This window comes from Leucopleurus acutus (assembly GCF_964270905.1).
Source record: "Leucopleurus acutus genome assembly, chromosome: 6".
In the NCBI taxonomy this organism is placed as follows: domain Eukaryota; kingdom Metazoa; phylum Chordata; class Mammalia; order Artiodactyla; family Delphinidae; genus Leucopleurus; species Leucopleurus acutus.
Window position 1 is genome coordinate 27487229 of NC_139149.1, and position 14746 is coordinate 27501974.

General features: G+C 38.3%; 1 protein-coding gene across 2 annotated transcripts; it reads left to right on the forward strand.

Annotated features, from left to right (window-relative positions):
* The first annotated feature begins 10231 nt into the window (after positions 1 to 10231).
* Positions 10232 to 13007, forward strand: LOC309963382 (casein kinase I). 2 transcript variants are annotated; one of them, XM_082841714.1, is made up of 2 exons: positions 10232 to 11589; positions 11626 to 13007. In XM_082841714.1, the coding sequence occupies exons 1-2, from the start codon at positions 10620 to 10622 to the stop codon at positions 11631 to 11633; spliced, it is 978 nt and encodes a 325-aa protein (XP_082697840.1). In that variant the 5' UTR covers positions 10232 to 10619; the 3' UTR covers positions 11634 to 13007. The 2 variants fall into 2 exon arrangements, with proteins under 2 accessions (XP_082697840.1, XP_082697839.1); XM_082841713.1 differs by having other exon boundaries at positions 10232 to 13007.
* Positions 13008 to 14746: the final 1739 nt, after the last annotated feature.

Here is a 14746-nt window from a genome sequence, read left to right on the forward strand (position 1 = left end):
GGCCCCTAAGACGTCTTTTAGTATTAGCAGTAGTCTCCTGCTGCTGCTGCTGTAACAAATTACCACAAACTTACTAGCTCAAAACCGTACATGTTTATTATCTGACAGTTCAGGAGGTCAACAGACTGAAATGGGTGTCAACGGGCTAAAATCAAGATGTCAGCAGGTCTGTATTCCTTCTGCAGGCTCCAAGAGAGAATCCGATCCCTAGCCTGTTACAGCCTCTACGGACTACCTGCAGGATCGGGTCTCTTCTGTCTGTAAAATCAGCAACGTGGGTCCCAGACCTACTCACACTTCCACCTCTCTGGTTCTCACTGTTTCGTCTCCTTCTTCCACCTTAAAGGACTCTATGATTACACTGGACCCACTACAATAATCCAGGATAATAGCCAATATCCCCATTTCAAGGGCAACTGACTAGCAACCTTCATTCCATCTGCTACTTAATTCTCCTTTGCCATATAATGTAATATACCCTCAGGTTCCAGGAATTAAGGTATGGACATCTTTGGCATTGGCAGGGGGGTGGCGGTGGAGGGATTCTTCCCCTCCAACATCCAAGAGAAGAGAAATCTTGACTGGAATGTTTCATGCTGTGGGTCGTGGTGGCATTGGGAGAGCCAGTCACCATCCAGAGTCCTTTTTTTCCCCTCCCATCCCCTCCCCATTTTCGCAAACTGCAAGGAGCCTTGCCGGCATGCATGAGGACATATCCACCCTGAAATTCTACCTTCACTTTTTCCAAGTCGCCTTTAATAGTAGATAAGAGCATAGATTCAGATAGACTTAAGATTCATCCCCACACGTGAAAGCTTGAATACATTACTGAGTATTTCACTTAGCATTTTTTTTTTTTTTTTTTTTGCGGTACGCGGGCCTCTCACTGCTGTGGCCTCTCCCGTTGCGGAGCACAGGCTCCGGACGTGCAGGCTCAGCGGCCATGGCTCACGGGCCCAGCCGCTCCGCGGCATGTGGGATCTTCCCGGACTGGGCCACGAACCTGCGGCCCCTGCATCGGCAAGCGGACTCTCAACCACTGCGCCACCAGGGAAGCCCTCACTTAGCATTTCTAAGCTCAGTTTCTTCATCCTTAAAATGGGCCTTATATCTTCCTCATAGTATCACTGTAAGGCTTAAATAAAAGAACCTCCAAAGAGCACATGGCACTATGTGATGATCTCAGATTGTCCTAAGGAACAATTTCTGAGAATGAGGATTTTTCCATTCAATCTTCAAAGAGAGGTTAACTAAACACCTAACTAACCACTGCATTGGCTGCTTGGGGAACAAGGAAAGGACAGTGCCTATCCTCACTGAGTTAACTTCCAGCGGATGGGATGAGATTTCATATGTGAAACTGGAGACCAAAACTTGTGGTACCGTGAGGTTCTTCTTCTGAAATGGGTAAATGAAGGCTTCTGTTGTACCTTATGTATAGGTATAGCATTTGCCCAGTCAGACACCTTTACGTGGGTGCATTTGAAGACGTCATAGAAGGGAAACACAATGTTTCCTTCATTCTTGCCTAGTCTTCATTTTCTAGAACATGCATACCTATGTCAACACTTCAGTGACTATTTATATATTGCATAAGGGTACACACAGAAAGATGGTCATCCTGACTTGTTTCCTAAAGCTAACTGAGGGCAGCAACATCATATATATGTATGTATGTTTATAGCTACCATACACATATATATGCCATCAAATTATACCCAAATCTCTTTTAACCCTAATAAGAAATTTTGGGCAATGAAGTTAAATGTTAAAAAGCAAAAACAAAAAATTTCTTAGGATACTAAAATTTATTTTCAAGTGGAAGTTCTGAATAATGAATGAAAAAGTTCATTGGTTATAAGCCATCCATATATAGTGTACTCAAATTATGAAAAAAATTATGCTTTTACATAGGCTAAATTTATGTGTTTCCTATAATGCTATTTCAATAATAAGCTTATTTAGGAACATGTTCATTCGAGAAGGTAACTTCTGCAACTTGTAAAAATTTCTGAATTTGTAGCATACACTGTTTTTAATGCATATTTTATTTTAGGATTTTATATAATTCTTTCACGCCTATAGTGTATGAATTTTTTTTTTTTTTTTTACGGTACGCGGGCCTTTCACTGTTGTGGCCTCTCCCACTGCGGAGCACAGGCTCCGGACGCGCAGGCTCAGCGGCCATGGCTCACGGGCCCAGCCGCTCCGCGGCATGTGGGATCTTCCCGGACCGGGGCGTGAACCCGTGTCCCCTGCATCGGCAGGAGGACTCTCAACCACTGCACCACCAGGGAAGCCCGCGTATGCATTTTTTGAATATAGAAACTTATGGAGTTAAAAGTTATTTTGCACATTAGAAATATAAAAAAGGATGCCCAAACTTTAAGCTTTTCTTTTATCCCTATGGCCTTTTTGATGCCCCCAAGAGGATCAGTAAACAGAACACTTCCCTCCAGGCCTATTAGAGCTTCCTGGAACAAAAAGGGAGAGTTTGGCCATGACCAGTCCTTCCTGACTTTCTGTCAACCCTCTCACTTAGGTGGCAGCGTTGAGAAGGGTCTCTGCATTTTGGATGTGGCTACAGTTCTACTCCTGATGGCATCTCTAAACCTCAGGAGATGGAGGACTACATGGCAACTAGAAAACCTAGAACCTACAACAAGATCGTATTTCTCGGGTTTGCATAAGCTTAACGTTTGTTAAATCCCGGGGACTTCAGCATGAGGATATCGCATGCGGCTTGACAAACCAGACCTCTATCTTGACTTTACACAGCTGAGGCTGAGGCTGACTTGGGGGGGAGGTGGTCATGGCTTAGGTAACGAGGCTACTGCAGAGTATGTAGGCAGCTGTACCTTGGAAAGAACATCCCATGGCGCTGCTGTGAATATGCCAAGCACCTTTCTCCCTCAGAGAAAGTCACGGAGCTTTATATTTGAGAAGTCTCCAACCCTCAGCTCAATGGAAATGCCAGGCAGCACACTAATTCAGTGTGGCAAGACTGCCAGCTCAGTCCAGTAGGTGGTAGCTAAGGCCACATTGCAGCAGACCTGGGAGTTGGTGAGCTCTGTTAGAGGCATGATGGAAAGGGTTCACCCAAGAATCCAACATATTTTGTTCCTCTCTGCCTCACTGGGAATTTTTTGAACCCTGAAGTTTTGTGGAGTGTAGCTTTTAGAAAGAAGCAGCTAGTTCAATTCAGAACTTGGATCAAACTGGCTGATAATATCTATTTAGTTCCTTATAAATGGTGAGCACTCTACTAAACATACATACATATATGCATTATTTATTAACCACACTATTAGGTGGGCAGAATTAATCACTGATGAAACTGAGGTCTAAAGAAGGCAAATGATTTTCCCAAGTTCACACTGAGAGTAAAGATGAATGTTGATATTTCCCTCACATCTTTAACCCCTTTGATTTCCTCTATGTTGCCTAAGAACACAGCAGCTAATATATATATATATATATATATATATATATATATAAACCAAAAAACTAATCAGTCTTAAACATATTTAATTGACTTCCCTAATTTTTATTGAACTGGTCTCCTCAGACACAATTTATCTTTGTCCCCTCTTCAACTTTGGTCGCCTCTATACCCTCCCTGCTACATCATACTAAAGTGAGTCCGAGAGGGGTCTATCTCATTTGGATTGTTTATGGGATGGATTTTATTGAGAGCATTCATAATGGGTTAAGAACTATCATTTCCCCTTTGGACAAATGATAATCCAGGCAATAACAGGATTATTAAATAAAATAAATAAATAATAAAAAATAAATATATCTTAATTATTTTAAATTATTTACTTTAAAATAAAAAATAATAAAAATATTTTTTAAACAAATAAAATCATATAAGAATAGATAAGCAGATTGGTACAATAATTATTAAGAGTAACCAGTGGGAGAAAGTGGAAGTCAATAGAATGTTTTATCCCAGCTATAAGATAAAGGAAGGACAGTTGTGTGATAAGATACATTACATGGTATATATTAAATATGACAAAATTTCTTGGTTTCCTCTATCAGCACATTGAATTAAAATTTCATTTCTGCTGTATGATTCTTTATTTCTACAATCAGCAGAAAGGGTCAATAGGTATCTGTGTCAAGCTTCTGTGAATAAGTCCAGTAAGTGAAAAGGATTGTTTTGAAGTAGATACTTAACGTTTCCCCTTCATCGGCCTGAATTAAAGGTGAAACTCAACTGTCTCATTACAGTGCACTTCCTTATCTTATAATGAAAAGGTGATGATGAATAGAAATGCATTAACACATAATAAGGCCCAGAATGTATCATAAAATATTAGCTAATGCTTTCCTTTTCCTGGTAATTGATGTTTGGGATAGCTTCTTATCTATTAGGCAGTATTAGTCCCAAAGTCATGTGACTCAACGTTCTATAATTTACATAGACCCAGTTCTAAGCTAAGGTGCTTACTGCTGTTAAAGCCATTAATTTTTTGGATGATTAAAAATAAGAGCTATGGATTAACAATAATTAAGTGTCTCTTAGAAAGGTCAGTGGTTCAAGGAAATAGTTAATTACACTGAAAGAAGAAGAAGAAGAACATCGAAGAGAATGTATTTTTTCAACTACAAAGCTGGGTAAAAGTGATCCAACCTGGGAGATTTACTAATTCATAGCAATTAAGTAGTTAATTAGAAGTCTGTAATTATCTTTGCCACATCATTAAGAACTCTGTACAGATTTCCCAGGATAACTTTTTGGAAACACTATGTATCTTGGTTATTGCCATTTCATGAGGAAACTGCTTTCAATGTCTTAGAGGAGCGTCTCATTAAAACTTTGCTCAGCCGTCTGTGGAAGCACAAGTTGATTCCTATGAGCCTAATGGTTTTGGGTTTGCTGGTGAAGTATGACTGAAAGGGCACAGGATAGCGTAAGTAACTCTCTAATTTCTGACCACCAGGGCACATATTCACCCAGTATGCACAGGTATAGTCTTATTGCTTACTTGTGCAGGTATACATTCTGATTGGCTGTGACATTGTTCTGATTGGTCAATGTCCATGCTGTTTTAGTTTGTAAACATTATGAAGATCATCTGTTCTGCAGATGGATGACTACCCTCAGAGAAAGCTAGAACCCATAACAAGATAATGACTCCAGGCCACCTATCTTGGCAATGATATGGAAGCTCAACCTTACTTCTGTCTATGACTATAACAGCCTAAACCCATGAAGACAAGACCCTCCAAAAATGATCAAAATGCAAAATGGTGGTAGAGCTCTACTTTTCCATATTTTCTTTGATAGACAGGTCCTGTGATTATTATGAATACTGTCAGCAAGCTTTCCAGAGTATTGGCAAATGTAGTGGCTACAGTGCTGTAAATAGGTAAATAGCAAAAGGGTAGTAATACCAACCTCATCAGGTGATATAGGGAGAATGAAATTAATGGATGTATAACCTCTTAACCCAACTCTGGCATAGGGTAAGTATTCAGTAAGTGGTAAAGAATATGAGTAGTATTTCCCTGTTTTTCAGACAGATTGCTACTTAATTTTTAACAATATATATTAATATTTCTTCACCAAATGAATGCACTGGGATGTTTTTAATGGCCTAATTATAGTTAGACATTTAGGTTATTTTGAAATTTTTGCAATTGTAAACAAACTCATCATGAACATCTGTATGCATAACACTGTTTCTGCATTTTGTGTTATTCTTCATTCTAGATTTTGCCAACTGGATTGGCTGCATTTAAGGGGTATACTTTTTTTTTTTCTTTTTTTTGGCAGTACTTGGGCCTCTCACTGTTGTGGTCTCTCCCATTGCGGAGCACAGGCTCTGGACACGCAGGCTCAGCGGCCATGGCTCACGGGCCCAGCCGCTCCGCGGCATGTGGGATCTTCCCGGACCAGGGCATGAACCCATGTCCCCTGCATCGGCAGGCGGACTCTCAACCACTGCGCCACCAGGGAAGCCCAAGGGGTATACTTTTTAAACACTCTATTACAAATAGCCTTCCTCTCCTTATTTACCATCTACTAACTGATAATAGTGAACTATATCTGGTGCCCGACTTTATGTTTAGAGATTTGTCATATTTGTAAAAAAGATTAACAAAAGTACTACATAGCATGTCAAAAATGTGAAAAAACTATGATGCAGAAACTAAGGACCAAAATTTCAGACTTAAAGTAGGAACTGAATCTGGAATTGTGAATTCAAGGAATAATTTAGATCATTTCATCAGAAAAAAAGATAGGAATATATAACAGTATAATTGCATAAAATAAATAAATGAATTTTGCTGGAATGAATGGTTCATTCCTATACAGAAATAACAGAGTATCAAAAGTAGGTAGAGACCAGATAGGAAGGCACCTTGAATATCAGCTAAGACATCTTAGCTTTATTATCCAGGCAATTTGAAGAAAAGTCAAGATTTCTCAGTATGAGGTGGACATGCAACAAGTCATTATAGGAATCTGTGATTTTTAGATTCCAAGTAGGGTATAGATTGTAAGTGGTTTAAAAAAGCAAAATGCCAGAAGTCATTGATTTGTCATTAAGAATCTAGAAGGGGTTTGCTATAGAAAAGAGAAAGTACTTGAAAGAAATAACTATAGTTCTTCTTTTATGTATTAAGAATGTTGGATTCATTATAATATTTAAATTTTGACAGATAATACAATTAAAAATAACCATACATAACATTTTTAGTGCTTGTTATGTGTCAGGCACTGAATGAAGTATTTTATGTTCTTTATCTTGTTTAATCTTCCCCAAAACCTTTTATGGTAGGAATTATGATTATCTCAACTTCATAAAAGAGGAAATAGCAGTTTACAGAGGATAAGTTCCTTATTTCATGCTGATAATGAGTGACAAAGCCAGAATTTGACCCAGTTCTACCTGGCTCTAGAGTATATACACTATCTTCCTTCAAGTGTGGACACATTCATGATGAGTATAATTTATTTATTAAAAGAACTTTATGGAAGTCCAGGCGGGGCTTCCCTGGTGGCGCAGTGGTTGAGAGTCCGCCTGCCGATGCAGGGGACACGGGTTCGTGCCCTGGTCCGGCAAGATCCCACATGCCGCGGAGCGGCTGGGCCCGTGAGCCATGGCCGCTGAGCCTGCACGTCCGGAGCCTGTGCTCCGCAATGGGAGAGGCCACAACAGTGAGAGGCCCGCGTACCGAAAGAAAAAAAAAAAAGAAGTCCAGGCAAAGGGTGGCTCCAGGAGAAATAGAGATGATGAACGGATGCAAGTTAAATCACTAAACTGAATTCTAGAAGAGAGATGAGGATCCAAGGACAACTTCAAGTGTTTGAATATGGGATAGAGTAGGGCCACTAATGGAAATGGTATTATAAAAACTAGAGAACAAGCTGGTTTCCAGTAATAAAATAAGTTTTGGTTTAACAACAAGAAAACAGTATGGGCTCATTTTAGGCCAAATCCAAGTTTTAGAATTATATCCTTTGAGCCTAGCAATCCCCAAAATAATGTTAATAGGTGTCATAGAAATTGTTCCTAGACGGTGGCTTGAGGACAGTGCTTCTCTTCTCTTCTTCCTAAGATAAGAATACACAGCAATAACTAAGCATACCGTTTGATGAAGTAGTTCAACTACTATGGGGATTGGTGCCCTGACTCAAAGATATCTGGCTTCAATCATTTAAAATTTGCCCAACTAATGGGATAGTTTATCTACTTCTCCCTTAGTTATTCCTGCCAACTAACAATGCCCATTCGTGTGAACCAAAGCCTCCATCAACTTTTCAACTGCCTTGTTCTTAAATGTGAATAGAAACGCAAGAATCTATAGGCATACAAGAAAAGTCGACAATAGGAATACAAAAAACAAATAAAAATACAAAGGAAGGAAGGTCAAAAGGGTGAACATAGAAAGTAGTTAATTCCAAGACTAGGAAATAAAATAATAATTAAGAAAAATTAATATTGATTACTACCTATAGAGAGTCCAGAATATATTGAATTTATAAAAGCAGCATTATACACCTTAGAAGTCATCACTTCTAATGTCTTTTGTTGATATTGTTTGTTACAAAGAAAAATGTTTGGATGAATCCTACAGGCCTGAGAGCTTTTGACATGAAAATGTCAGTATTAATTGTCAGTACCTTTTTAGAAAATATCATTGAATAACTATAGCTGTGACACAACAATGCAAGACAGTTTTGATTTAAAGCATTTTTCTTTATCACAAATTACATATCCTTCAACTAAGGTTGCAATTAAAGTAAAGTTACCCCTATGAACCCTTTGAGAAGGCCTAAAATATATTCTGTGATCCTAGCAGGTATCTCTTAGAAACACCACATCTCACCAAAGTTCTTCCTAGGCAACCTGTAGCAGTATAATAAGGTTTAAATAATATTCTCCTGAAGCGTTCACAGTTCACTGAAAGTCACCTGTCATGGGTAATTAATCCAGAAAGTGAATTTCCCTTATATCTTCAAATCTTTGTAGCTGTGATATAAAAATCTACATACGGAATTAGGAGAAGGGGATTAAAATTACAGCTGCTTACCATTTGACTTTTAAAAAATCAATTACCACTCTCAGTATTTGGTTTCTACCTAAAACATGAACACAATAATATCTTTGTAGCATAACTTGCTAAAGAATTAATTAATTAAATATTTTAAAGTACTTATCATGGTGATTAGCGTATAGAAACTATTAGATTGAACATACCCTTTTTACATAGACATAAACTAAAATTTCCACATAAAATTATATATAATGATTTTTAACCTTTATCACTGTCAAGAAGTCATCCACTATGTACATACAGTATTTTATCTAACCAAACAAGTCAGGCTTTATTGAAAAATCTCTGTCTACTCCAAACCATTTAGAGAGAGACGGATATTAATTCTGAGCAAACAACCCCCAAACCAACAAAAACAAATATACAACATAACATCATATGACCCTCACGATAAAAAATGGGGTTTTAATCATGTAAAACCCAAGTTTCATCCCCAATTCTGTCATATGTGAACAATAATTACTTTTTCCTCTAATGTAAAATTTAAAAATCTGAAATAATGACTTCTAAGATCTATAATGCTCTGGAATTGAAACTCTAAACATTTCTAATAATCATTCAACCTAGACCATAATCTAAATTGAATTAGTTCAAAACAGAATTTATTTTTTTTAGTGTTCTCTTTATAGTTTCTATGAGTATTTTTGGAATAGCAAATCTAATTTTGAGCAAAATTATAATATCTCTTGATTAATTATACAGACAAAATATTTATGATATTCATAAAGCTTTATCTTATAGACACAGTGATGCTATTGCAAATGTCACCAACAGAATTACAACCAAATGTATTGTTGAATATTCTTAGCAAAATTCCTTAAAATGTTAAACGTTAGAGTTACCATATGGCCCAGCATGTCCAGTCTTATATACCCAAGAGAAGTATAAACATATGTCTGCACAAAAACTTGTACATGGATGGACATAGCAGCATTATTCATAATAGTCAAAAAGCAGAAACTACCTACATTTCTACCAACTGATGAATAAATAAAAACGTAGTATATCCATATAATGAAATATTATTTGGTAAAATAAAAGGAATGAAATACTGACACATGCTATACGATGAACCTTAAAAACATTAGGCTATGTGTATGATTCCATTCATACGAAACACCCAGAATAGGCAAATCTACAGAGACAGAGAGTAGATTAGTGATTGTCCAGAGCTGAGGGAGAATGGGGAGTGACTGCTAATGGGTATGGCAATGTGAGTGTCTATCAAAAATTTTACAGAACTTAATTTTTGAGTCAGCAATCTACTTTCAGAGATCTAAAGTGTACAAAGAAAGTAAGCAATTAAACATGTTATGAGAAAACTGTTTATTAACACATTGTTTGCAACAGTGAGAAAATATATTAATTCTGTGGAATATTATGCAGCACTTACAAATTATAATAATATGTACAGACTTGGAAAGAGACCAAAGCCATATATAGATAGACTATACAAATTGAGATATAGAGATATGCCTTTTATATGATAATATGTATATGGCATATAGCAATATACATGTCAAGATATGCATTTATACAACATACATATATCATATATAAGATATATCATATATATATAATGCATATGCCACACAGTTATACATATAATATGATTCCACTGATGTTAAGGACAAAAATAAGTTATGCGACAAGATGGCGGCGTCGGCGGAGTGACAGGGGTCCCTCCGGGCGGGAGCCGGCGGCAGTGGTGGCAGCGGTATCGCCGCCCTAACTCACCGCTCTCCTTTTCCAGCCCGCGACGTCGCCGCGAAAGTGAGGCAGCGGCGGCCGCCAGAAGCAAGTGGCCCAGCCTGGTTACCGTGAGAACCCCCTCAACAATCTGCGGCCTGACAGAAAGAAACCTGACAGCAGCGGTGATTAGGTTCTCCTTGGCCGACTGTGGGCCCTGTAACGCCGAGAAAAGAGCCAGCGTTTTCCTGCCGCCCTCCGGAGCCTTGCTCCGTGGACGAGCCCTAGAGGTCTCCCGTTCTCCCCTTAGAGGTGTCGGGGCTTAGCCCCAGCCTCCATCTTCGTCTCTCAGGATGGCGAGCAGCAGCGGCTCCAAGGCCGAATTCATTGTCGGAGGGAAATATAAACTGGTACGGAAGATCGGGTCTGGCTCCTTCGGTGACATTTACCTGGCGATCAACATCACCAACGGCGAGGAAGTGGCAGTGAAGCTAGAATCTCAGAAGGCCAGGCATCCCCAGTTGCTGTACGAGAGCAAACTCTATAAGATTCTTCAAGGTGGGGTTGGCATGCCCCACATACGGTGGTATGGTCCGGAAAAAGACTACAATGTGCTAGTCATGGATCTTCTTGGACCCAGCCTCGAAGACCTCTTCAATTTCTGTTCAAGAAGGTTCACAATGAAAACTGTACTTATGTTAGCTGACCAGATGATCAGTAGAATTGAATATGTGCATACAAAGAATTTTATACACAGAGACATTAAACCGGATAACTTCTTAATGGGTATTGGGCGTCACTGTAATAAGTTATTCCTTATTGATTTTGGTTTGGCCAAAAAGTACAGAGACAACAGGACAAGGCAACACATACCATACAGAGAAGATAAAAATCTCACTGGCACTGCTCGATATGCTAGCATCAATGCACATCTTGGTATTGAACAGAGTCGCCGAGATGACATGGAATCATTAGGATATGTTTTGATGTATTTTAATAGAACCAGCCTGCCATGGCAAGGACTAAAGGCTGCAACAAAGAAGCAAAAGTATGAAAAAATTAGCGAAAAGAAGATGTCCACACCTGTTGAAGTTCTATGTAAGGGATTTCCTGCAGAATTTGCCATGTACTTAAACTATTGCCGTGGGCTGCGCTTTGAGGAAGCCCCGGATTACATGTACCTGAGGCAGCTATTCCGCATTCTTTTCAGGACCCTGAATCACCAATATGACTACACATTTGATTGGACAATGTTAAAACAGAAAGCAGCACAGCAGGCAGCCTCTTCAAGTGGGCAGGGTCAGCAGGCCCAAACCCCCACAGGCAAGCAAACTGACAAAACCAAGAGTAACATGAAAGGTTTCTAAGCATGAATCAAGGAACAGAAGAAGCAGAGCAGATGATCGGAGCAGCATTTGTTTCTCCCCAAATCTAGAAATTTTAGTTCATTATGTACAGTAGCCAGTGGTTGTGGACAACCATTTACTTGGTGTAAAGAACTTAATTTCAGTATAAACTGGCTCTGGGCAGCACTGGTGATGCTGTGTCCTGAGTTGTAGCCGCTGTAATTGTGAATATTAACTGAGATAGTGAAACATGGTGTCCAGTTTTCTATTGCATTTTTTCAAGTGGAAAAGTTAACTAAATGGTTGACACACAAATTGGTGGAGAAATTGTGCATATGCCAATTTTTTGTTAAGATCTTTTATTTTGAACTATACTGCTTTGAGATCTCATTTCAGAAGAACGGCATGAACAGTCTTCAGCCACAGTTGTGATGGTTGTAAATGCTCACAATTGTGCATTCTTAGGGTTTATCCATCCCTGGGGTTTGCAAGTTGTTCACTTAAAACATTCTTAAAATGGTTGGCTTCTTGTTTGCAAGCCAGCTGATAATGGTAGCAACCAAAGATTCCAGTGTTTGAGCATATGAAAGACTCTGCCTGCTTACCTGTGCTAGAAATAACAGCATCTAAAGTGAAGACTTAAGAAAAACTTAGTGACTACTAGATTATCCTTAGGACTCTGCATTAACTCTATAATGTTCTTGGTATTAAAAAAACAAGAAAAAAGCATATTTGTCACAAAAATTTAGTTAACATCTTAAACTGAACATGTATGTATGTTGCTTAGATAAATGTAATCACTGTAAACATCTATATGATCTGGGATTTTGTTTTATTTTGAAACGGGAGCTTTTTTGTTTGCAAGTTCATTAAAAAGTATGAACTGTTTCTCTAAGGAAATGAGATTTTTTTTAAACAAAAAAAATGCCTTGCTGACTCACTATGAAATCAAAATCTCCCCAATTTTTTAATAGACTACTTCAAGTCATTTGTTATGTAACATTCTTTTGCGAATCATTGTAGATTTAGTGTCATGACTTTTTCTCAGATTTTTTATTTAAAAATATTTTTTTTCCCTGAAGCGGAAAGGCATTCTTTCATTTTTCTTTTTTTATGACTTGTAGGCACAATACCTAGTGCTGCAGCTGCAACTGCCAGGACTTGGTATTGTAACTTTTGCAGCCTCATACTAACAGCTGGACTGATTTTGAATAAGAATGAAAGCGTTAAAGGGTTTAACTACAAAATGAAGCTATTGTTTAAATTCCTTGTTGATTGGCTCTAAGCAGATTGACTCCTAACCTTGGAGAGCATCATACCCTGTGAGGTTCTTGTGATTGCTGACCCTCCCTATCCCCCACCCATTTCTATAAATTATCTGCAGTTCATCTCTCAGTCTTATGTGTGGCTCTTTTCTTTTTCTGACCCAAGAGAAAGAAAAGCTTAATAACTAATTCATTAGTGTAATTTATTCATTTATAGCACATCAGGATAAGTTAAAAGAACTTTTGTCTAAAAACGCTGCCAGGCGCCTATTTGTGTAAATGCAGGTATTTTGTAAAATAACCTTGAAATTGTAAATTGACATGTGTTTGGTCAGATTTTGTCAGGTTTGTTTTCTTCCTTTTTTTTTTCTTTTCATTTGAAAACTACGTTAGCAATAATTAATTCAATGATGACCACATTCTGCCATTAAAAGATATATTAGCACCATCATACTGCAGAAATCTTAATGAGTATGAACTTTGGGGTAGGCAGCTTCTTTGTTTCCTTTCTATCCACCCGTGTTGGTTAAGGTATTTGTTTCTTGACTAATAAACCCTTTGATACTTTTAGCCAGAAATCAGTCTCTTAAAGCTATTTTTGAGTATAGTTTGTGTAAAATAAAAATGTTTAGCTTTGGTAATAACTTTTCCAAGCTGAACTCCCTCTAGCAAGATATTTTTCAGTGCTTTTATTTACTATGCACTTAGACTATGCACTTTTTCTGAAATATTTTTGTAACACTTTTTTGTATTTTTGCCATTTGAAAAGGTTGTGGTGTAGTTGGTCTGTAATTAAGTTGCAGATTTAAAACTGCTGTTAGCTTTGTAAATCAAAATATAGGTGTTTTTGTCCTGGTATATTGTCATTCCATCTGCAGCTGGAGCTGGAATACCATTGATCTTCTAGCTACCATTCATTTTCTTCACAGTTCACAAAAGAAGAATGTGAAATTCAGTGAATGCTGTTACTAATCCTGTCGGGAGATGAATCTCATTTCACCAAAATTAAATTATGTTTTTCCACTAAAATGATGATACAAGTTGAAGACACATCACTCTGAAATTGGAAGACCTCACCACTTAAGGCTCCGCAGTGGCTTACTCAGCTGAACTCTAGGTTACTGCTCTTTACTTTGTTCACCCATTGCGGGGTGCAGTTTTTTAAATGTTGGGAGATGGTCATTCTAACTACTGTTGAATGTCTCTGTTTTGGGAAGGTATAACAAGAAAATAAAAAAGAATATATATGAAAAAAAAAATAAGTTATGCATCTCAGTACATAGACACAGACTGAAAGGAGACTTAACTGACTGTCAAAGAGCAGTTATTTCTGGGGACTGAAGATTGGGAGGTAACCAAGAGGGTTTTTTATATGTTACTCTATATGCTTTATATTGATATTTGAAATACCACTTTCATATTATAATATATTCATGTATTATTCATGTCATTAGAAAGAAGGACTAATATTTTTAAATAACCACAGCAAAAATCTTTTTCCCACACAAAAGGATTCTCTTAAGTGAATAAATTATCCCAATATACTAAAAAAATCCAAGTAATCAGGTAAACCACCTGGTTTCCCTCAATAGACATCAGGTCCCAACAGGTTTGGGGAGTCAAAGTATTTGGGACCTAGACTGAGGAAGAGGATTAGAAAACTAAAGTCAACCCAGTTGTCCAAAGAACGTGTCAGGGCTTCCCTGGTGGCACAGTGGTTGAGAGTCCGCCTGCCAATGCAGGCGACACGGGTTCGTGCCCCGGTCTGAGAAGATCCCACATGCCGCGGAGCGGCTACGCCCGTGAGCCATGGCCGCTTAGCCTGCGCGTCCAGAGCCTGTGCTCCGCAACGGGAGAGGCCACAACAGT

Bases quoted from the DNA above. Each gene is read 5' to 3' on its own strand.
- LOC309963382 (XM_082841713.1), top strand. From the start codon at position 10,620: ATGGCGAGCAGCAGCGGCTCCAAGGCCGAATTCATTGTCGGAGGGAAA.